Genomic DNA, 20,110 nt, shown 5'->3' with positions numbered 1-20,110 from the left:
CCGGCAGACCAGTTGTCTCGCGGCACATTGCTGCCTCCTACAAGATCATGATCAAATTTACAGTTTGGAGTGATTCAATCGGCTCCTTCCTGAGTCACAGACTGTTGATTTAACACGAGTTTAAAATAGACTGAAGCTTATTGTCTCTTCTCAGTTGTGAGACAGTGAAATGCAGTTTAACCAGAACAACAAGAAGCAGTAAAGTCAGAGACACAGTATCTCTGTGTGGAGATATTGTGTCTGAAGCAGTGAGGGGGATGAATATGTGTGATTTAAACACCATGAACACAAGTGAGATAACAATCCTCTAGTGCAGTGAGATCATTTTAACCTGCTGTAATAAAAATCATCAGGTTTATCGGGATTGGTGATAAATTCCTCCGCTTCTCAGTGTTCTCACACTTTATTCCAAATGTTCCTGAAAGCAGCTGAAACCATTTGAACCAGACCAAGAGTCTGACAGGATTCAGTCACCGAGCAATAGTTTGATCAGTTTGATGTTTAACATACGATCATCAGATGAAGAAGATAAAATGTGTCAGAAAATGATTTTAGATGAAAACACTGTGAAAAGAGGCTGCACTGAGTATTTCTGCTCTATGGTACTTTTACTGTGGTAAAGTATCCAATTACTTCATCTACCTCTGCTGCTACTCAGCTTGTTTTCTTGTTGAGCCTCATCTTGTGACTCTGACTCACTTCAGACTCACACAGGACTGATGACTCACTGTCATCTGACCCAGAGTCTGCTGCTGATTGGCTGCTGAGTGATGTCATGATGTCACACCTGAACAACTTCTAGGACTTCAGAAAAATAAAAAATAAAATAAATAAAAGCTCCAGATCAGAGTTTGGGAATTACAGTGAGTGAAATGATCTGAAGAGTTTCAATGTGTGAGAACGAGAAACAACAACAAAACAAATACACAGTCAATATACTATATATATATATATATATATATATATATATATATATATATATATATACATACAGTATACAGATATATATACTGATCAGCCAGCATCTGTGGGATGATCCAGAACCAACCCACAGGACCGACAGGATCTGCTGCCAATGTCCCAGTGCAAGACACTACAGCAGATCTTCAGAGATCCCATGTCCAAGCCCCAGCAGGTCAAAGCTGTTTTAAATAGGTCCCCCAGTATGAGGGGGACTTATGCAATATTAGGCATGTCCCACAGAGTCAGATTGGGATCTGGGGAGTCTGGAGCCCAGGTCACAATATTATGGCTGGTCAGTGTATATAAATTACATGTGACAGTTTACAGCATGAAAGAGTCAAGTTTAATCTGATGAAATGTTAGAATATTATTAAAACACGAGCAGTCCGCCATCTTGTTTCATAACAATGACCCAGCGTTATTTTTCTTTAATATGAACTTTGTACTGGTTGAATCTGATTGGTCCGTTGACTCATAGGGGGAATTCCCTCATTGGAAAGTGCTTAGTCATTCCCCGGCCTCTCATTGGTCGACTGGGCGGGACTCCGTGAGCGGACCAATGAGAGGTCGTGTCAATATTTACGTCTCCTGACGGGAGTGACGTTTATCGCGGAAGTAAACATAAACTAAGCTGAGAGAATTAAAGGCTGCGTCACAAAGTTTCTCGCTTTGTTTTAGAGAGTGTAAAAGTACGTGTTTTCTGCCCGGAGTCTGGTTCACTGTGAGCGGTCAGCGCAGAGTCTGAGTGCCCGGTGTCTGGCTTAGTTAGGTCCTGTTCGGAGTGTGAAAAAGTGCGTGTTTTCTTCCCGGAGTCCGGTTCGGTTTGGTCCGGTTCAGAGTGTGCAGTGTTCCCGGTCAGCAGCATGTCGGTGACGGTGAAGGCCTACCTACTGGGAAAGGACGAGTCGGTGAAGGAGATTCGGAGATTCGCGGTGGATCAGGACGTTTCCTGCAGCTTCGAATACCTGAGCAGGAAAACCGCCGGAGTCTTTAGTAACCTGAAGAACAACGGGTTTAACATGTACTACAGAGGTGAGTTATTTAATTATAATAGATAATTATTAAAGGGGAATAACCTGAGACAGCACAAAAATAACTGACGACTTATAAAGTTAAATGTGTAAAAACCATCTGAAAAACCGCATTAAACCTGTTGAACTGAGCTTGGTTATTAACATTACCGATCATTAAAATAATATGAAAGAATTCAGTTTCAACGTGTTTCATAGAAGTAACACATAAAATAATTATAAAAGTGCAAACATTTAATAAATCTAAGGATTAAAATCATGTTTTTCTGCACAGCAGTAATAAGTGTGTAAAATTAACAGCGTTTAATCAGTATGAAATAGTAATGATAAAAGTCTGACATATAAAGAAGTACGAGAAATGTGCTTAATATAAAAAGTATTCACAAAGAGAAATGAAATATAACAAAAGAAATAATAACAGTGATAGAAGATAGGAGATTAAAGTAAACAGTATAAACACTAGTTTTCCTGAAGGGTCAGTTTCAGTTTTCGTGTGTTTTTATGTTAAAATGTGGTTTGAAGAATTTTCACCTCAGCTCAGGTGAGGTGTGTGAGCTCAGGTGTGCTGACTGACACCTACTGACTCCGCCCCCTGTGTGTGTGTGTGTGTGTGTGTGTGTGTGTGTGTGTGTGTGTGTGTGTGTGTGTGAACCTCACAACTACAGAAAAACCAACAGGAGAAGCAGATTTATTTTATTTTTTCTTCTCATCAGTAAAATTAAATCACATCACAAGTTGGTGTGGAGATAAAATAATAATAATTATCTCTGGTATAATGATATTATTATTGTAACAGAACTAACGTTTTATCTTTATCTTTTTATTTAACATTAATGCAAAATTTAAACAACTTAAATCTTCTTTTGTCACTTTATTTAGATTTATTACAGCTGATGTTTAATAAAGTTAAAATAGAGGTGATCCTGTATGATGATGATGATGATAAAGATGTTTGATGTTTCAGATGAAGATGGAGACCTGGTGGCGTTTTCTTCTGATGATGAACTGATGATGGGTTTGGCCTGTGTGAAGGACGGCACCTTCCGTCTTTTCATCAAAGGTACAAACACACCTGAACCTTTTCTGTGTTAATGTTGAAAACAAACTGCTGTTTTTCTGTTTCTCATAAAGTTTTATTGAAATCTCTCAGAGAAGAAGGAGCACCGTCGGGACTTCCCTCTCCATGCCTTCCCTCCCTTCACCTTCGCCCCCCCCCCTCCACCCGGAGGTCCTCAGCACGCCCCGCCCCCCCACATGGCCCCGCCCCCCGTCCTCCACCCTAACGTCACCTGTGACGGCTGCGACGCCCCCGTGGTTGGGACTCGCTTCAAGTGTTCAGTTTGTCCAAACTATGACCTGTGCTCCACCTGCCAGGCCAGAGGGACACACACTGAGCACGCTCTGCTGCCCATCTGGCACCCCCTGCAGGTGAGGAGGCGCCATGACAGTTTAATCAGACACTATTCTGTTTTTAGTGACCCTACTGCTTCAGCTCATTCACTTCAAATCAAAATTTAAAGTCACAGTCAGGTCATGATAAAACCTCCTGACTTCCTGTTTCAAATTAAAAGCCTCATGATGGAGACACGTTTGAACAATCAGTCCAGAAACTGTAGTTAGCCCTGAGCTGTGACTGTCAGGATGTTTGGGTGAACTGTTCCCTCTTCATCTTTCAGCAGTGGTTTCCTCGGGGGAAGTGGATGAAGAGGATAAGACACTGCATGTGGAACCAGAACCTGAACCAAGGTCAGCCTCCCAACCAGGACCAGGACCAGACTCAGGACCAGGACCAGGCCCAGGCCCAGGCCCAGGACGGGGACCAGGCTGGATCCTCCAGACCTGCAACTGGCTCTGGTCAGTGTCAGGACCATGATCTGGTTTTAGTAATAATCAAAAACAGATTGACCTCTGAACTCCCTGAACCAATGAATCATCAGCGATCTCTGACCTCTGTCCACAGCCTCTCAGGCAAACGTGGACTTCCTGAAAAACATCGGGGAGGGCGTAGCAGCCATGTTGAGTCCGCTGGGTGAGTGATGTCACCTGAGATTAAACGTTCACAGAAAATAACCAATTATTGATGATTGATAAATGATTACAAATAATCATTACCTGCAAAGTTACCTGGACTCAAACAGGAAGTGATGTTGTGCAGGTATCGATGTGGACATTGACGTGGAGCACGAAGGTCAGAGGACTAAGGTGACCCCTCCCTCTCAGAGCGGGGGGGCAGAGGGCAACGTGGAGATGGAGATGGATGGAGGAGGCAGCGAGGGGTCAAAGGTCAGTACCCAGTACAGGCAGGGCTATTACCGTGGAAACACAGATCTTAGTTCAGAGATAATCAGAACCGGGCTGAATCTGACCCAGGTCTACCTGAGACTAGAATAACCTGACTGTGACTGTGGTCCTCAGATGAGCAGAGACTCAGATGAGGAGTGGACTCACCTGAGCTCTAGAGAGGTCGACCCCTCCACCGGAGAACTGCAGTCGCTCCAGCCCAGGAACCAGGATCAGGAGCAGGACTCCCCGTCAGGAGACCAGCAGGGTCCATCAGGTCTGAGGGAGGCGGCTCTGTACCCCCACCTGCCTCAAGGTAAGACCACGTCCTGCACCTGAGTCTGAGCTGTTTGAGTCTTTATGATGTCACTGCTGACCTCTGACCTCTGACCCCCTCCAGAGGCAGACCCACGCCTGGTGGAGTCCCTGTCCCTCATGTTGTCCATGGGTTTCACCGATGAGGGGGGGTGGCTGACTCGACTCCTTCAGGCCAAAAACTTTGACATTGGTGCCGCGCTTGACGCCATCCAGTACGCCAAACAGCCCCGCCCACACCAGCCCTGATGACATCGTCGATACTTAACCAATGATATAACCAGAGATCATTTATACTGTTTCCTGTAATCTGAGATTATCTCTCACATTTCTGTTATCTTTAATCAATACTTTAACTCATTAATACTTTCACTCATTGATTAGTGTTTGTACGTTTTACTTTCTCTATTCATCACTGACGTTTCTGTTTCTGTTGATTTGATCAATAAAAACATGACGTTTAAACTGATCGAGTTGCATCTATTATTGATCAGTTCTAAAAATATCAGATCAATAAATAAAATAATGAAATATTTTTGATAAAGTGTTCATTCTGATGCAGCCGCCTCTCTGTCTGCAGTCACTACTCTGTCTCCAGCATTGTCCCGCCCACAGCACCATCTGATTGGTTACACACAGCAACAGCCAATCAGCAGTGAAAGCTGTGCATGCACAGTGCTCACGCACGCTGAACAACTCTGCTTTTTGCAACACAATCTGGTGCTGCTCAGTTGGGACTACTAATTGATTTGAGACTCACATTTCTGTGCAAATTTTATTTAACTTTGTTTTATTTACTTTATAAAACTTCAGGAAACTATTTAAAATTTCAGTTAACTTTCTAAGACATGCTGCTGAGCCTGGGAGCTCCCTGTACTTTTTGAAATTTTAAAACAATGTTTATTGTCTAAGATTAAAAAAAAAAAACTAACATGTTGCAAATCTGAAAAGCTGTTTAATAAATATATGCTTAAAGGCGTTTAAATGAAGTTAAGTGTTGGAGTTTGTATTATTCAAAATTTTAACGCCAATATTTCCACTTTTACTGCAAATGAATATCGGCTCCAAATATCGGTTATTGTCCTCCTTAACTACTAATAATTGTTATCGGTATCTGCCCTGAAAAAAACATATCAATCCATCTCTAGTTTTTTGTGACAGGAACAAACTGCAACTTTTGGATTTTTAATTATTGATTGAACGAAATAAAGTATCAGTTATGGGAGACCAATAGTTAATTGAGAAAATAACACATAAATAGTATTTTATCAATCAGTTTGAGATCAGATCTCTGAACAAGAGATACTTTAACAGTTAATCAATCAGTTTCTGATCAGTACACCAGCAGCTGCACTGAGTCACAGTTCACACATCTGAAGTCTTTAAATCAATCAGTAATCAATACAACTTGTATAATAAACATTTTTTCAGTTATTGAACCTGAAGATCAATGACAGAACCGAACGGTTAACGGACAAATCTGATCAGAAAGAGTCGATGGGTTCAAACTAGATCGCAACGCAATGTTCTGCTGTTCTGTGGGAACCGAGTCAGAGTCCAGTTCAGGTCTCTGTGGTTCTGAACCTGAACTGAAGGACCCGGTTCACCTTGGTCTGGTTCAGACCCTCTGATCCGTCAGGAACTCCTCGTCATCAAAGTTGAACTCGTCTTCGATCTCGAACAGGGAGGAGACAGGAAACAGGGGGCGGGGCCTCACAGCTCCACCTGCTGACTGACTCCACCCACTGACAGACAGCTCCTCCCCTTCCTGCACCTGACAGTCAGAACTGAGGAAACGGGTCCACCTGGAAACTGCACCAGTACTCAGGCTGGGAGGGCTAATTCTCATTTCACAGGGAGGACTGGACTGGGTCGGACTGGACTGGGTCGGACTGGTGGTTCTGGTTGTGGTTGAGGGTCTAACCCGTTTCCTCAGACTGGAGCAGTTCAGCTGCAGAGAGAAGAAGGAGATTTGGTTCTTTAAAGGATCAGTCCAAAATTCCTGTTCAGAGTTCTGAGGTTCCTCAGCAAACTGTCCTGGATCCTCTGGTTCTCCAGGTCTTCATCAGACCAGAGTCCAGCTCAGACCAGACTTTAATGTACTTTGTTTCATTTGTACCAATAAAAAACATCATAAAAACCATGACAATTAATTAAAATGATTAAAATCAATTAAATTGATTAAATCATGTTTTAAATCAGTGGATTTAAGCTGCAGCTGATCTGAGTCATCTCTCCATGATGACCTGGTGAATGTGTTTGTAACACTGCAGGTGGTGTCAGTGATGTCAGCACTTTACCTGCTCAGGTGAGTCTGCTCTCTTCCTCTTCCTGTCAGAACACAGAGGGCCAAGGGTCAAAGGTCACAGAGTGATGATTAACCTTTGACACAAAACTCAGGGCTGCACAGACCCAGCACCACCTCATCTGGTCCATGATATTAATCAGTTATTGATCAGACAGTGAGTCACCTGTTTGTCTCCACAGGTTTGATTTTTTTTTTTATGAACCTGGTGACTGACAGGTAGGTGGACGGAGCCTCTAACAACACACACACACAGGTCTCACCTGTCTGTCATGCTGTTGCCATGGAGAGTCTGTCTGTCCATCAAAACATTCTCCTCCTCTGGCTCCTCCTCTAGCCCCGCCTCCTCAGGTGTGTCCAGGTATTTGCTCCAGCGACTTACCTGAGTCTGTTGCGCCTGCCGACAGTCAGAGCAGAGAGCTGAAGTTCACCATTTACAGTCTGTTACACCTGTCAGGTGAGAAACCAGAGTAGGTCTGAAGAGGTTCAGGTCTGAGGAGGTTTTAGTTCTCACCTGGTCGTCTCTCCCCTCCTCAGGTGTTTCCTCTCCATCTGCCTCCACCTGCTCCCTGTGAACAAACACCACTGTTCTGTCAGAAACAAGTAAGAACACCAGTGGTGAGAACAACTGTGGTGACAACACCTGGTCATCAGGTGTTCTGATGCTGCACTGTATTGTGGCAGGGGTTGGTTACCATAGCGACAAGGCATTGTGCTCCTCCTCCTCCATCATGGCTCCTCTTGTGGCGTTCAGTTTCTGGACATGACGTCTGCAGTCGGCCCCAGAGCCACGCCCAAACTCCTGTCAGTCAGTCAGTCAGTCAGTCAGTCAGTCAGTCAGTCAATCAAAGAACCAAGACCAGGTCAGTCCAGAAACCAGTCCAGGTGCTGGAGAAGTTTCTGTCTCCACTGTGCGATACACCTTTGATTGATTAACCAATTGTTTAATTAAGTAATGAAGAAAGGGATCAGCAGGTCGATCAATAATGAAGATGAATGATGAGCTGTGTTCAGTTCCTGATGCAGACTGTGACAGATTAATAAACTGTGACTCAGCTCTTAGAGAATGAAAGTTTGTTCTGACCTTGAGCAGCGACTGTCTCTCTCCACAAACTTTACAGCTCCATCTGTTCACCTTCTTCACCTGACAGACAAAACACAGGGCACACGCACACAGGCACCCTTCAGAATAAAATTCACAATAATATGGAAAAAAACACGTCAGGACTTTGATTTTGATGAGGTTCCTCACCCTGCTTAACAAGTCTTTTATTTTGTAGTAAAGATCTGCTTGTTTTATTTTTACACTCAGAGGAAACCTCTAAGCACAGGGCTTGTTTTTTAATCAACAGGTTTATATCATTCTGATTGATCAGTGATCAGTTCTGTATCTTGTGCGTTTTGTCAAAATTAAACTAAATAAAATTTATTGTCTCAGTTAAAACGTCGTGACATCGTTTTTAAACTTTTTTTTAAATCTCACCAACTTAATGACAGCAGTTGTTAGCCGGTTAGCTTAGCATTGAGCTCAGCAGCAGCAGCTGCGTGGACTGTTACCTGTTGAACCTGGAAACTCTCGCATGAGAAACATCTCACGACGTGAAACTCCTGAACCATGACAGAGGGATTTAAACCGATCTAATCCTGGTTCTAGTCCTGGTTCTAGTTCTGGCTCCGGTCCTGGCAGTGCTTGTTCTGGTACTGACAGTCCTGTTCTGATTTATTTTTCCCGGGTTTGAAGCACAGTGACATCACGTCACAGCGACGTCGCAGCGGCAGCAGTGAGCGTGTTACGTCAGCGCGCCCCCTGCAGGTCGGAGGAACTTTTCCTGTTTCAGCTTCATGTAAACAGAGGGATTCTGTGTGACGTCACTGATCAATCATCCTGATCAGCTGAAACAAACAGAAACAAAATCAATACAGCCATCGATTAAACGAAGACAATAAATAAATAAATATTAATTAAATTGATGGGACAGTTAAGGTCGCTGTTAATTTTCAATGAAGTTTCAAAAGTTTAACACATTTAATTCACAACAATAAAACACATAACACTGTGTTTCATTACCTCAGTATGATAACACAGTAGGATTATTGGTTGTTTTGTTTTAAAATTCATATTAACTATTAGAAACTTTATTCTCCACATGTGCTGCTTCATTTGTAGAGACCTGTTAATCAGTTAAACAGTTAATCAGAATAATTAATAATTAATCTACCAAACTCCAGGAACCTTTCACTCATTTATCATAAATTAACTGTTAAACATCTGCAGGTGATTTTATTTTTACATTTATTGTCATAAAACAGAAAATTAAACTAAGAGTTTAGTTTGGATTAACCGAAAAAAAAAAAAAATCTATGAAACAGAAACAGGGACAATAAACCCTTCAAAATAAAACATCTAATGTAATGTAATAATAAATGGAGTAATCCTTGTCTGTAACAATTTCTCCTCTGGTCGACATCAGACTTGAGGTTTAGCATCAATAAAGATTCAAACATATTAATGTGAGCAGAGACTAAAACTGCTTCATATTCTTAATTCTTATTTTTAATTCAATAAACATGACACCACAGAAGAAGACGTATTTATTAGAACAGAATATAGATCGATAACTGATCAGTATGATGGATTTAAAAGCAGGTTGATGAATAAATACAGAGGAGAAAAGAATAAAAACACTGAAACATCCTCTGACATCATCGATCAACAGGAAATAAACAAAGTGATGTCATCACACAGGCAGATAAACAAACAAGGCTTCAGTGACGTCAAAATAAAAGTCTACAGGTGCAAACTCACCTGGTGAAACAGATATGAGTTTATTCAGTAACATGACCTCATGATTTCGTTAATATACAGTTAGTATATGTGAACTGTACAGAAACTAAAACATTAAACTTTATTTCCTCTAAATAAACGCTGGATTTTCATTTTCTTAAAATCAATAAAAGACTGAACTGTTTCACCTGTTCATAGGTTGGGTTTGTCTTCACTCACAGAGACAGAGTCAGATTAATCAATAATCAGATGTTAGGACTCAACCACATGATAATATTGATTATTGGAGTTTTCTCAGATTCAGATTTTTAACTTGTGAGAAAACTTTTGTTCAATATGCAAAAAAAAAAAAAAACACTTTTTGGATTCTGGGGCTCCTGTAGTTAGAGCATCATTCACCTGCTTCACTTGCCCATCTGTTGGTGTTTGTTAGTTTTCATCTGATCTTGCAGAGACACGTCTCACACACAAAATCAATTAGACAGACAACAGAGAGACCATTTCACTGATCCGGAACAGGTCTGGTTTAGTCCAGAATCAGCCTGATCAATTTTAAATCAAGGATGTGTTCTCAAGGAGTCAGGTGGACAAGTAAAGGTGAGTCAGGAAAAGGTGAGTCAGTCAGGTGAGTCACGTGGACAGGTAAAGGTAAGTCAGATAGAGTGCTGGGTGAGTTCGTGGTCAGACGCGGAGCTAATCTGACGCTCCACCACCCGCTGGGCCTTACAGGCGGCCATCTTGCTCTGGATGTCCCCCTTCCTCTCAAAGTAGTCGACCAGTGGCGGCTCCGTCAGCAGCGACGCCAGGACCTGCTCAAAGGTGATTGACCAATCGACATCCAGAACGCTGCCCCGCCTCTGCTCGCCGCCGATCAGCACGGTGTCGTCGGCGATGTCCTCGCACTGCAGCGAGCCGGAGCTCACCACCGAGTACGACGACACCGACGTGTCGTCTTTGGTCTCTTCGTCGGACGTCTGAAGGACCGCCGGCTCCAGCTGAGCGTCGGCCAGAGCTCGACATACCTGGGACTCACCTGAGCCCCCCTCGCCGGGCCCTTCCTCCCTCTGAAGGTCAGGGGGCGGAGCCTGAGTCGGGGGTGGGGCCTGAACCGAGGGTGGGGCCTGTGCAGTGGCCGCGGTCTCTGTCTTCTTGGTCCCATTGTTGAACTTCTTGCCGACCTCTCCGATGCGCAGCAGCAAACTGGCGACGGTGGCGATGGAGTGATAGAGCTCCTGCTCCAGAGGCTCCTCACTGAACATGTTGTACAGAGTCTTACACAACTCAATGAACTGCTCCTGCAGAGAGAGAGAGACAGGTACACACCTGAACTTCACACCTGAGACCAGTCAGCTCCTGTCAGGTGGCTCGGTCCCCCACCGTTACCGGATGTGGAGGTGTCTTTAACAAACTGGACAGAACATTTTCCCTGAAAAACAAACTGCAGCTGAAAAGCTTCCAGACATTTTTCTGTCGTTACATCACCTGTACCATTGCTCTGATTGGTTGAATTTCTGTCCAATTGTGTGCAGAGACATTCTGTTGATCAGTGATAACGAGGTTCCACACCTGACCTGAGCTACCTGACTGGGTCCTTACCTGGTTCATGCGGGGCAGGTCTTTGATGGTCTCTCTCTTGGGCTCCTTCTCTTTGGCCCACATCCTCAGGTAGTACCTGTAGTCCTTCACCTTCTCCTCTGCAACAACATGGATCAAAGGTCAGAAGAACTAAACCCAGTCTGATAACCTGGTTTACTACAGAACTACATGTGACCTGATCCACTGTGGGCCTGGCACTCAGGTTATAAAGCACCTGTACAGGACAGGTACATCACCTGTTCACCCTGTCATTAGGGGGCAGGGCAGTTACCTTTCTTCTTGTCAGCTTCTCCTCCTCCTTCCTTTCCCTCCTCACCTGTTCACACAGAACAATCATCACTGAGACAACGAGGAAGTTAAATCTGGTTAAACTGTTGCAGATGTCAGATCAGAATTAGTATTGATCAGGACTTTTCCTGCTCTGACCTGCAGTGTGTTTCAGCTGTGGCCATGCCCACATCAGTGATGTCACAGCACAGGTATCACAGAGTCAGTATAATCAGGTGAGTTCCTGAGGTCAGACTCTGTCTTGATATAACTGAGTTTTCGGACTATTCTTCAGGTCTGGATCAGACCAGGGACCAGCTGCAAACAGGGTCTCTACCTGAGGAGGGTCCTGATCAGAGACCTGAACCACCTGACCTGAGTCCTGTGTGTAGGATGAGGTTCAGGTTCAGACCCTGACCTCCTGGACCACCTGGACCACAGCATGGTGGACCTGTGATGCTACAGGGACTTCCTGTTTACACTGTTCTTCGTTCTGACTGGATGGCTCTGCAGATGTCTCCTAGCAACAGATTTATATGTCAGTGACGGTGTGACCTGATTCACCAGGTGAGAACCAAGTTTATAAAGACCCAGGTGAGGATCACCTGCTGTGACATCACTAGCTGTGGGCAGGACCAGAGGAGCACCACGTCTGACAGTAGAGCAACAACAGGTTTCCTCAAACCGCAAAAATACAAACCTGATGTCACTTCCTGTCCCAACAAGTCCAGGTCAGACAAGAAGGAAGATTCTGGAGGGAAACATTAGAGATAGAGGAGGAGGAAGAGGTGGAAGAAAAGGAGGAGGAAGAGGAAGAAGAAGAGAAGGAGGAGGTGGAAGAAGGGGAGGGGGAAGAAGAGGAGGAAGATGAGGAAGAAAAGAAAGAAGAAGAAGAGAAGGAGGAGAAGAGGTGGAAGAAGAAGAGGAAGAAGATCAGGAAGAAGAAAAGGAGGAGAAGAAATGAGGAGGAGGCGGAAGAAGAGGAGGAAGAAGAAGCAGTGTGAAACACTCAGGTCTGTTATTTTTCATGCAAATCAAACAGAATGAAGAGTTTATATTTACACAGCTGATCACAGTAATCAGAGATCAGCTGATCACAGTAATCAGAGTACTGTAGTACTGCAGTGAGTCAGTATTTCACCTCGTGGTTCGTCCTCAGTAAAGAAGTGTGTTGCCTCCAGGGCAGACTCTGCCTCCTCAGGACACAGAGCTGAGACACAAACAACAAACAGCAAAAAACAATAAACAACAAATACAAGAACCAACAAACTCACTGTTTACTGTTATTAATCTATTATTTTCTAATGAAAATCAATTTTTATCATCAGTTATTTTTCTGGTGTTCTTTCCTCAGGTGAGCTGTTACCGGGAGGGAGGTGGAGCTTATACAACAGTTTGAGTTTCTCCGTCATGTCTCCGTGATACATCCCACCTGCAGACACACAACACACACACTCATCATCCACTCTGTTATATTGTTATGTAGCTGTGTGTCCCCTGCGTGTGGATCTGGACTTACTCAGTCCAGTGATGAACTCCTTGAAGTTGACCAGTCCGTCCTGGTTCTGGTCCAGGAGTCTGAAGAGGCGGGCTGACAGGGTGGGGGTGTGGCCTCCACAGATCCAGGGGCCAAGTGCGGTGAACAGCTGAGTGAACTGGACCGGGTCGATGCGGTACTGCTCCAGGTACGGCAAACTGGGATCGTGACGGTCGGCCGCAGAACTACTGGACCCCCAGTAACAACTCGTCATGTGTTTGGACTGAACAAAAACAGAGAGGGGGTCAGAGTGGGACCAAACTTGACAGGAACTAGCTCAGTCTGGACTGACTGGACCAGCCTGACTGGACTGGACTCACAGAACTGGACTCAGTGGACCGGACTGATGTAAGTAGCTTCATCTCCAACAGAATGTTTAAAGTTTAGTTTCTGTTCTGACCTTAAAGATACAGTAAAGTTCCTCCAGTTCCTCAATGGTGAAGGCCGACTCCGTCATCATCGCCCTCACCTGCACGCACACGCACACACACACACACACCTGTAAACAGTCTGTCGGCCTTAGCATGTTAGCATTAGCTTACTGCACCCTAACACCACCCACCACGCTCCTCTTGGCCGTGTCCTCCAGTGACTGGATGACCTTTAACCTCTGTTTGAACCTCATCTGCTCAATGACATCAGAGCGCAGGCTACCGAACTTCTGCTCAGAGAAGAAGAAACTGAGATTAGCTCGGAGACAATCCAGAAATTAGACGGTGACAGCACAGGTCTGTTATATGTAACACCTGAGAGTGCTGTAGTTTCACCTGCAGGGGGCAGCACACAGTGATAATAAATGAGTGTGATGACATCATGACGTGTCATAGGTCTGACCTCATAGGACGACTTAATTAGATCAAAGATGTCGATCTCAGGTGGAGGTTCATCTCCGCTTGTCAGCAGGGCATGCAGGTGAGGGATGGGCGGAGCCACTGTCTGTTTATTCACAACGTTATCCAGGTACCTGCACGCATACGCATACACACACACACACACACACACACACACACACACTTTATTTGTGTTTTTATTTACATAGCACTTTACTCTGACTCCTACCTGTCCACACCTGTCCACTCTGACTTCTACCTGTCCACTCTGACCTCTACCTGTCCACACCTGTCCACTCTGACCTCTACCTGTCCACACCTGTCCACTCTGACTCTTACCTGCCCAGGATGGTCATGGCTTCTCCCTCGTCACTGCAGGACAGCAGGGCATCCATGTTGTCATGGAGCACAGCCAGCGCCACCTGCAGGTAGATTCAGAGAAAGTTAAATTAGTTTCGGGTCAGAGGTCAGAGGTCAAACAGTCAGTAAACAGTAACAGTTAGTAAGAGCCGGGTCAGTACCTGGAAGATGACCTTGATACCCTCGTAGAAAAAGCAGTCGACCAATAGGACGGCGCTGTCGAACGGCATCACAGACAGGAAGAGGGTGAGGAACCAGGACAGGCTGATGGTGGAGATCACTCCCAGCTCCTGCATGTGTTCATACAGCAGGGGGAGGAAGGCCCGGGTCAGCTCCTCAAACACTCCCTGATCCACCAGAGCTCCTGCAGGAACAATGACCACATGAGACCAGGACAGGAACTCTGTGACTGAATCTCTGGTCAGGTTAAAGTCTGCAGGTGAACAGCTGCAGGATTCAGGTATCTAGATCTGAGTCTGACAGTGGGTATTAGATCCTCAGACCCTGACTCTGAAATATATAAAACAGATGGTTCCAGTGGATGCTGAGACCGGACTCTGCACTCTGGTTCTGGACTCTGACAGTGGGTCAGATCCTGGTACTGACCTACGACCCTGGTGTTGTAATAGTCAGGCAGCATCCGCTCACACAGTGCCACCAACAGCCAGAAAGCTTCTTCCTCTGTGCAGTAGAGCAGCAGGACAGAGGTGACGATGTTCATGGCCTGAAGGAGAGAAGAGGTTTTATCAACATTTTAAAAACTGGATTTATTCAGACGGACAGATGGAGAGAACAGGACGAGGCTGATTTAGATCAATGTCTGATCTTAATGTAGATTATTTATTTCCATCATGGAAACAATCAGTTTCTGTCCACATGGATCACAACGATCAGACAACAACATCTGACGACACACTGATCATATACAAACAATAAAATACAGTAAAACATGGAGCTTAAATTTCTTTTTCTAAATATATTTTTAGATTTCTTATTTTATTTTATTTACTCTTAGGTGTTACCTGGCAGTATCCGATGCCAGGGTTGCGGTGGGCGTAGGCGGTGAGGACGCGGCGCAGTGCAGCGATGCCTGTCTCATTCTGGAAGGCTCGGTGCTCGGGCATCGAACGATGGAGGTCACGCTCGATCTCCTCTGTGGCCAATGAACACAGCCCCATGGCCTGCTCCACCAGGTCACCATAGTAACCAGGGTGAGTCGCCATCTCGTTCTGCGCTCCTGAACAAACAGGTGGACAGATGAGGACAGGTGAGTTTACCTGAGGGACCAGAGAACAGCAGCTCTTCTCTCAGGTGAATGAATGAGTGAATGAATGAATGAGTGGATGAATGGATGGATGGATGAATGAGTGAATGAATGAATGAATGCAATCAATCAATCAATCAATGAGTGAGTGAATGGTTGAATGGACTCAATAAAGGAATGAGTGAATGAATAAATGAATGAATGAATGAATGAATCAATCAATCAATCAATGAGTGAATAAGTGAATGAATAAATGAATGAATGAATGAATGAATGAATGAATGATGAATGAGATGAATGAATCAATGAATGAATGAGTGAACACTAACCGGAGAACAGCAGCCACAGCTCTCCTCTCAGACGCTCTGGGATCCCGTTCAGGACGAGTTCTCGGGTCCTGGACGTTCGGTACATGCAGACACCTCGACCAAACTCTGAGAAATGGATGTTCCACGCCTCCTCCTTCATTTTCTCTTTCATCTGCAGGAGGGAGAGGGTGAGGAGAGGGAGAAGGAGGAAGTGAGGGAGGATTTACTCTTACAGTCTCACATCAGTGACCTGTCAGACCTCACAAATCAAAACTAATAAATGTCTACTGGGATCTGACAGTCCTCCTCCTCTGTATCTAGCAAACCTGTCTCAGTGTCAGAACTCTGTAATATCTAACAGTACTGGTACTCCTCAGTATTTAGTAGTACTAGTACTCTGCTGTATCTAACAGTACCGGTACTCGTTGCTGTCGATGTTTGCTACAGTATCTGAAGGTGCTGGGACTTGAACTCACGGCTTTGGGTCCCAGGTCCTCCGGAGCGTCGCGGTGGTAGAGCTGCAGCAGACCCTGACTGGCTGTGGGCAGACCAGGGTGGTAGTGACGCCCCCTGTGGACAGATTCTGATCCTGCAGACGAGGAGGAGGAGACGCCAGAGGCCGCCTGAAGACACAGAAAAATCTGAGTAAAAGGGAACCAGGATTCTGGTCTGAACTGGACTGAAGTGGACTAATGTGGACTAAAGTCGACTGAAGTCCACTAATGTGGTCTGAACTGAACTTGCCACACTGAGTCAGATTTTCTGCTGTTACACCACTCAGCCACATGGTGGCAGTATAAACATTTCAGATAGTGCATAACTCCCAGTCTGTCTCACTCTTGTTCCCTATGAATGATTGAACAACGTACCGAGTGACCAATCAGAGACAGCGGGCTGGTGTCGCCCCACGAGCTGTCGGGCGTTCGTTGCAGGAAGTCGGAGATTCGCTGGACCAGGAAGTCTCTGTCTTTGAGGTTGGCGAACAGGAAGTTCATTTTGTTCTTGGTGCTGATGGACACGGGGCATGGCAGGACGCTGCTGCTGTCTGCCTTCTCCACGATGGACACCTGAGGAGCAGAGAATCATGGGTAAAGCCCCTGATCAAGTCTGGGCTGGTTTTAAAAGGTGTACAGAGCATCTGTCAGGGTTCAGGGGGTAAGGTTCTTCAGAGACGCCAATGATTCTACTGATGTTTAATTTCACTGCATCTCTGTGCACATGAATATGTCATGAATATAATGTGTATTTACTGAAAACACTCCGCAGTCCCAGGCTCCCTGAACTAACCACTGTACACCCTAACCCTGCAACCCTGCAGATGTTGGTACAGAGTTGTGTTCACTGACCTCTCTGAGCGGGATGATCAGCTGACACAGGTCTTCCTCTCTGCTGTTGAAGCAGATGTAGTTGTTGGAGATGAACAGCTGTCCGACCACGTGCATCTTAGCGAACGGCGTCCACAGTGTGCAGTCCGTGTGTCCGTCCAAACGCTCGTCCTGCATCAGACGGAACATCGCCCGGTACCGTTCGTTCTTTGCCCGGGCATCCAGGTCCCTGCAGCACCGACACACCACAACAAGTCAAAGGTCAAAGGTCAGAGACAGTCTTAGTAAAAACTGAAACACATACATCAGCGTTTATTAATATTGATCATCTATCGGGACACTGATTCAACATGGCCGCCTGACCAGGTGAGTGTAATTTCAGGTGTTACTGAGCAGAGTGAGACCTCTTGAGTGCGGAGACATTCTTGAGCGTCTTGCAGGGTTTGGGCAGCGAGCGGTCAGCAGCGAATGCTTCGTTGTCGAGCAGCTGGCGCATGGCGATGTTCGCGAGCTGCTCCATGAGTTTGAAGGTGTCGTTGATGTTGAGGAACATGGAGAAGAAATGTTCGGTGTGACGAGTGCTGACACGAATGCTCTCTGGAAACACCAGGGTGGCATTCTTCTCCAGCTGGGTCACCTCGGTCCACTGCACTACCAGAGTCACTGAGGGGAAGAGGGGGGAGTCGGGGGTGCGTGGGATACAAAAACATACAACAAACAGAAACATAAAGAAAATAATGTGTTTCCTGTTTCAGACAGCTATGAATGACATCATTAAATGCAGGCCTGTGATTGGTTGGTCATACCCTCCTTGCCCAGCAGAAAGGAGTAGAAGCACAGGTGGTTGACAGATAGGTAAAGCCAGCCCTGCCGCGGCACTCGTCCCTTCCAGTAGCTGCAGGAGTAATAATTCACCAGCTTCTCCTCGTCAGGCATCCCGAACAGCTTCCTCATCTTCAGCTCCGCCTCCCGAAACTTCCCACAATCCTCCTCTTGCTCCTCGCCAGGCTTCAGCCGGTTCTCCTCCGCGATGATGCCCTGCAGGAAGTGACATCACTCACTCACACCCTAACCCACAGGTACACACAGGTAGAGAAACAGGAAGACAAACAGGAAGTGACGTACAGAGATCTTCCCCTTGACGAAGGTGGTGACATCTTCATCGTTGTCAAAGATGGAGATGGTCTGCAGCAGGTTGGACTCCAGCCAATCCCAGTGCTCCGTGATCTCCTTCCTGGACGAGCCTGCGAGACACCACTGAGGGTCAACAACGCCCATATAACACCACTGCCCCCAGTCTAGACTAAACCAGTCCAGACCAGTGCAATCTAGACTAGACCAGTCCTGACTCACCACAGGCGATGTTCCAGTAGATCTGAGAGTCTGCAGTCTGAAGCAGGATCCTGTACGGAGCCACTCTGGCACTCGAGTCCAGAACCACATCCAGAGTCCCAACCAGGAGACCTGAACAGAGAGAGACAGATACACAGGTGAACCAGGAGACAGGTGCACAGAGAGGTAAACTTTTAACACAAACAGATGGATCAGCTGATGTTGCTAGGAGACAGCTGACTTCCTGTCAGCTGACTGATGACATCACTGCTTCATTCAAAACAAGTGGATGGTCTGAGTCTGAGTCATCATGATCCAGGTTCAGAGTCACAGCTGCAACAACATTATTATTATGTTTACTATAGTGGTGTGTCTCCACCTCCTTAATGTGTTCATGTGTTCATTTCACACAGAAAGATTTTAACACTTTGACCTGTTCAGACATAAAAACCAGATGAGTCACAGGTAAACAGCTGACTGAGTAGAAACACACCTGAGGAGAAACACACCTGAGACCTTCACTAGTAATACTACACATTTAAACAGCAGGAGGGTTAAAGGTCACAGCTCTGAGCCTGGTCTCCTCTTCAGACTCTGGATCAGGACCGAGTGGATCAGGGAGGAACCAGAGGTGGTTTCAGAGCCTGATCCAGGAGCAGCTGTAAAATCTAATAAAACTGAACAATGAGAACTATGCGTGATGTGTTCACGGCCAGTGAGCAGAGTCTGAAACTACAGTCACAGGGCAGAGTAATAAGATACTGGTTTTATTATTGGTCTGTAACGTAACTAAGGGAAAGTACTGCAGTACAGTCTGGGGTACTTGTACTTGACGTGTGATGAGTTCATGAACCATGGGGACAGTTCAGCTGCTGAACTATAGCTCATTATCTCTACACGTTAACACAGAGAGTCAACAGGACCGACTCCACGACTGCGCCCGCGGATGAAGATCGTGTGATAAAGGCTGAAAGCTCAGGATGCTCGTCCCTGGACCTAGGACCGTTATATCAAACTAAACCGATTTAAAGTCTTTGGACTGGATTTTTATTTAGGCACAGTGGACCTGGGGGGTCTTGGTGGTGATCCAGTCTTGACTGATGTGGACTGTAGTGGACTACAGCGTCCAAAGTACAGAGCCTGACACCCCCACCTCCTCTCCCCGCGGTCGTGTCCTCTCCTCGTAGTGGACTGTAGTGGATCATACAGACCCGGGCTGGTCCTCAGACAGCGATACTCACCGGACAGTCCCCCCCCGCGGCCGTGCCCCCTCCTCCTCTGCAGGATGAAGAACGGGTTGGCCCGCTCAGAGACCCACAGAGCTCCGGCCAGCAGCACCTCCTCCGGCTGGATCCACATCTCTCCTCCCGCCGGGAAACACCGGGAGTTACTGCCCCCCTCCCGCCGGGAAACACCGGGAGTTACTGCCCCCCCTCCCACCGGGAAACAACGGGACAAAGCGGTGACTCCGTCTGATTCACACAAACACGGAGCTGATGCTGTTTTCACTCGGTCAGATGACTGCACATCACTTCCGGGTCTGACGACTCAGGACACGCCCTCTGCGCACGCTGCGTCATTACGTCACAGACAGAGGGAAAAAAAACTTCAG

The 20,110-nt window shown here is 45.9% G+C and overlaps 3 protein-coding genes across 7 annotated transcripts; 1 reads left to right on the top strand and 2 right to left on the bottom strand.

Moving 5' to 3' along the window:
• Positions 1-1,580: 1,580 nt before the first annotated feature.
• sqstm1 (sequestosome 1) lies at positions 1,581-5,058 on the top strand. Of its 2 annotated transcripts, none has more exons than XM_018689129.2 (8): positions 1,581-1,995; positions 2,959-3,054; positions 3,145-3,422; positions 3,674-3,848; positions 3,955-4,023; positions 4,150-4,277; positions 4,410-4,590; positions 4,675-5,058. In XM_018689129.2, exons 1-8 carry the CDS (start codon positions 1,827-1,829, stop codon positions 4,836-4,838), a joined length of 1,260 nt encoding a protein of 419 aa, XP_018544645.1. In that variant the 5' UTR covers positions 1,581-1,826; the 3' UTR covers positions 4,839-5,058. The 2 variants fall into 2 exon arrangements, with proteins under 2 accessions (XP_018544645.1, XP_018544643.1); XM_018689127.2 differs by having other exon boundaries at positions 3,671-3,848.
• Positions 5,059-5,734: 676 nt separating this feature from the next.
• On the bottom strand, positions 5,735-8,661 carry mrnip (MRN complex interacting protein). The gene is made up of 7 exons (XM_018689105.2): positions 8,452-8,661; positions 7,979-8,038; positions 7,590-7,696; positions 7,409-7,463; positions 7,158-7,291; positions 6,890-6,920; positions 5,735-6,540 (listed from the first exon to the last, which is right to left on the bottom strand). Exons 1-7 carry the CDS (start codon positions 8,509-8,511, stop codon positions 6,208-6,210), a joined length of 780 nt encoding a protein of 259 aa, XP_018544621.1. The 5' UTR covers positions 8,512-8,661; the 3' UTR covers positions 5,735-6,207.
• An 812-nt stretch (positions 8,662-9,473) lies between these two features.
• Positions 9,474-20,055, bottom strand: LOC108891793 (TBC1 domain family member 9B). 4 transcript variants are annotated; one of them, XM_018689111.2, is made up of 23 exons: positions 19,740-20,052; positions 18,520-18,630; positions 18,292-18,410; positions 17,973-18,204; positions 17,571-17,829; positions 17,188-17,395; positions 16,711-16,908; positions 16,318-16,464; positions 15,863-16,013; positions 15,292-15,506; positions 14,876-14,993; positions 14,431-14,633; positions 14,249-14,331; positions 13,914-14,043; positions 13,642-13,740; positions 13,480-13,548; positions 13,062-13,302; positions 12,909-12,974; positions 12,684-12,752; positions 12,243-12,293; positions 11,547-11,591; positions 11,276-11,373; positions 9,474-10,974 (listed from the first exon to the last, which is right to left on the bottom strand). In XM_018689111.2, the coding sequence occupies exons 1-23, from the start codon at positions 19,855-19,857 to the stop codon at positions 10,333-10,335; spliced, it is 3,672 nt and encodes a 1,223-aa protein (XP_018544627.1). In that variant the 5' UTR covers positions 19,858-20,052; the 3' UTR covers positions 9,474-10,332. The 4 variants fall into 4 exon arrangements, with proteins under 4 accessions (XP_018544627.1, XP_018544628.1, XP_018544629.1 ...); XM_018689114.2 differs by lacking the exon at positions 9,474-10,974 and adding an exon at positions 10,981-11,105 and having other exon boundaries at positions 19,740-20,055; XM_018689112.2 differs by lacking the exon at positions 11,547-11,591 and having other exon boundaries at positions 19,740-20,053.
• Between the last annotated feature and the right edge of the window lie 55 nt (positions 20,056-20,110).

This window comes from Lates calcarifer, unplaced genomic scaffold (assembly GCF_001640805.2).
Source record: "Lates calcarifer isolate ASB-BC8 unplaced genomic scaffold, TLL_Latcal_v3 _unitig_2026_quiver_651, whole genome shotgun sequence".
In the NCBI taxonomy this organism is placed as follows: Eukaryota; Metazoa; Chordata; class Actinopteri; family Centropomidae; genus Lates; species Lates calcarifer.
This window is presented reverse-complemented; position numbering and strand designations above follow the sequence as displayed.

Coding starts and splice junctions, on each gene's coding strand:
- mrnip (XM_018689105.2), bottom strand. CDS start 8,511: ATGGTTCAGGAGTTTCACGTCGTGAGATGTTTCTCATGCGAGAGTTTC. Junction 7,697..7,978: donor AGAGACAGTCGCTGCTCAAG/GTCAGAACAAAC, acceptor ACTGACTGACAG/GAGTTTGGGCGTGGCTCTGG. Junction 7,292..7,408: donor AGGAGGGGAGAGACGACCAG/GTGAGAACTAAA, acceptor GACTGTCGGCAG/GCGCAACAGACTCAGGTAAG.
- LOC108891793 (XM_018689111.2), bottom strand. CDS start 19,857: ATGTGGATCCAGCCGGAGGAGGTGCTGCTGGCCGGAGCTCTGTGGGTC. Junction 11,592..12,242: donor GGGACAGGAAGTGACATCAG/GTTTGTATTTTT, acceptor CTGTGTGAACAG/GTGAGGAGGGAAAGGAAGGA. Junction 10,975..11,275: donor ACCTGCCCCGCATGAACCAG/GTAAGGACCCAG, acceptor CTCTCTCTGCAG/GAGCAGTTCATTGAGTTGTG.
- sqstm1 (XM_018689127.2), top strand. CDS start 1,827: ATGTCGGTGACGGTGAAGGCCTACCTACTGGGAAAGGACGAGTCGGTG. Junction 3,849..3,954: donor CAGACCTGCAACTGGCTCTG/GTCAGTGTCAGG, acceptor CTCTGTCCACAG/CCTCTCAGGCAAACGTGGAC. Junction 4,591..4,674: donor GTACCCCCACCTGCCTCAAG/GTAAGACCACGT, acceptor GACCCCCTCCAG/AGGCAGACCCACGCCTGGTG.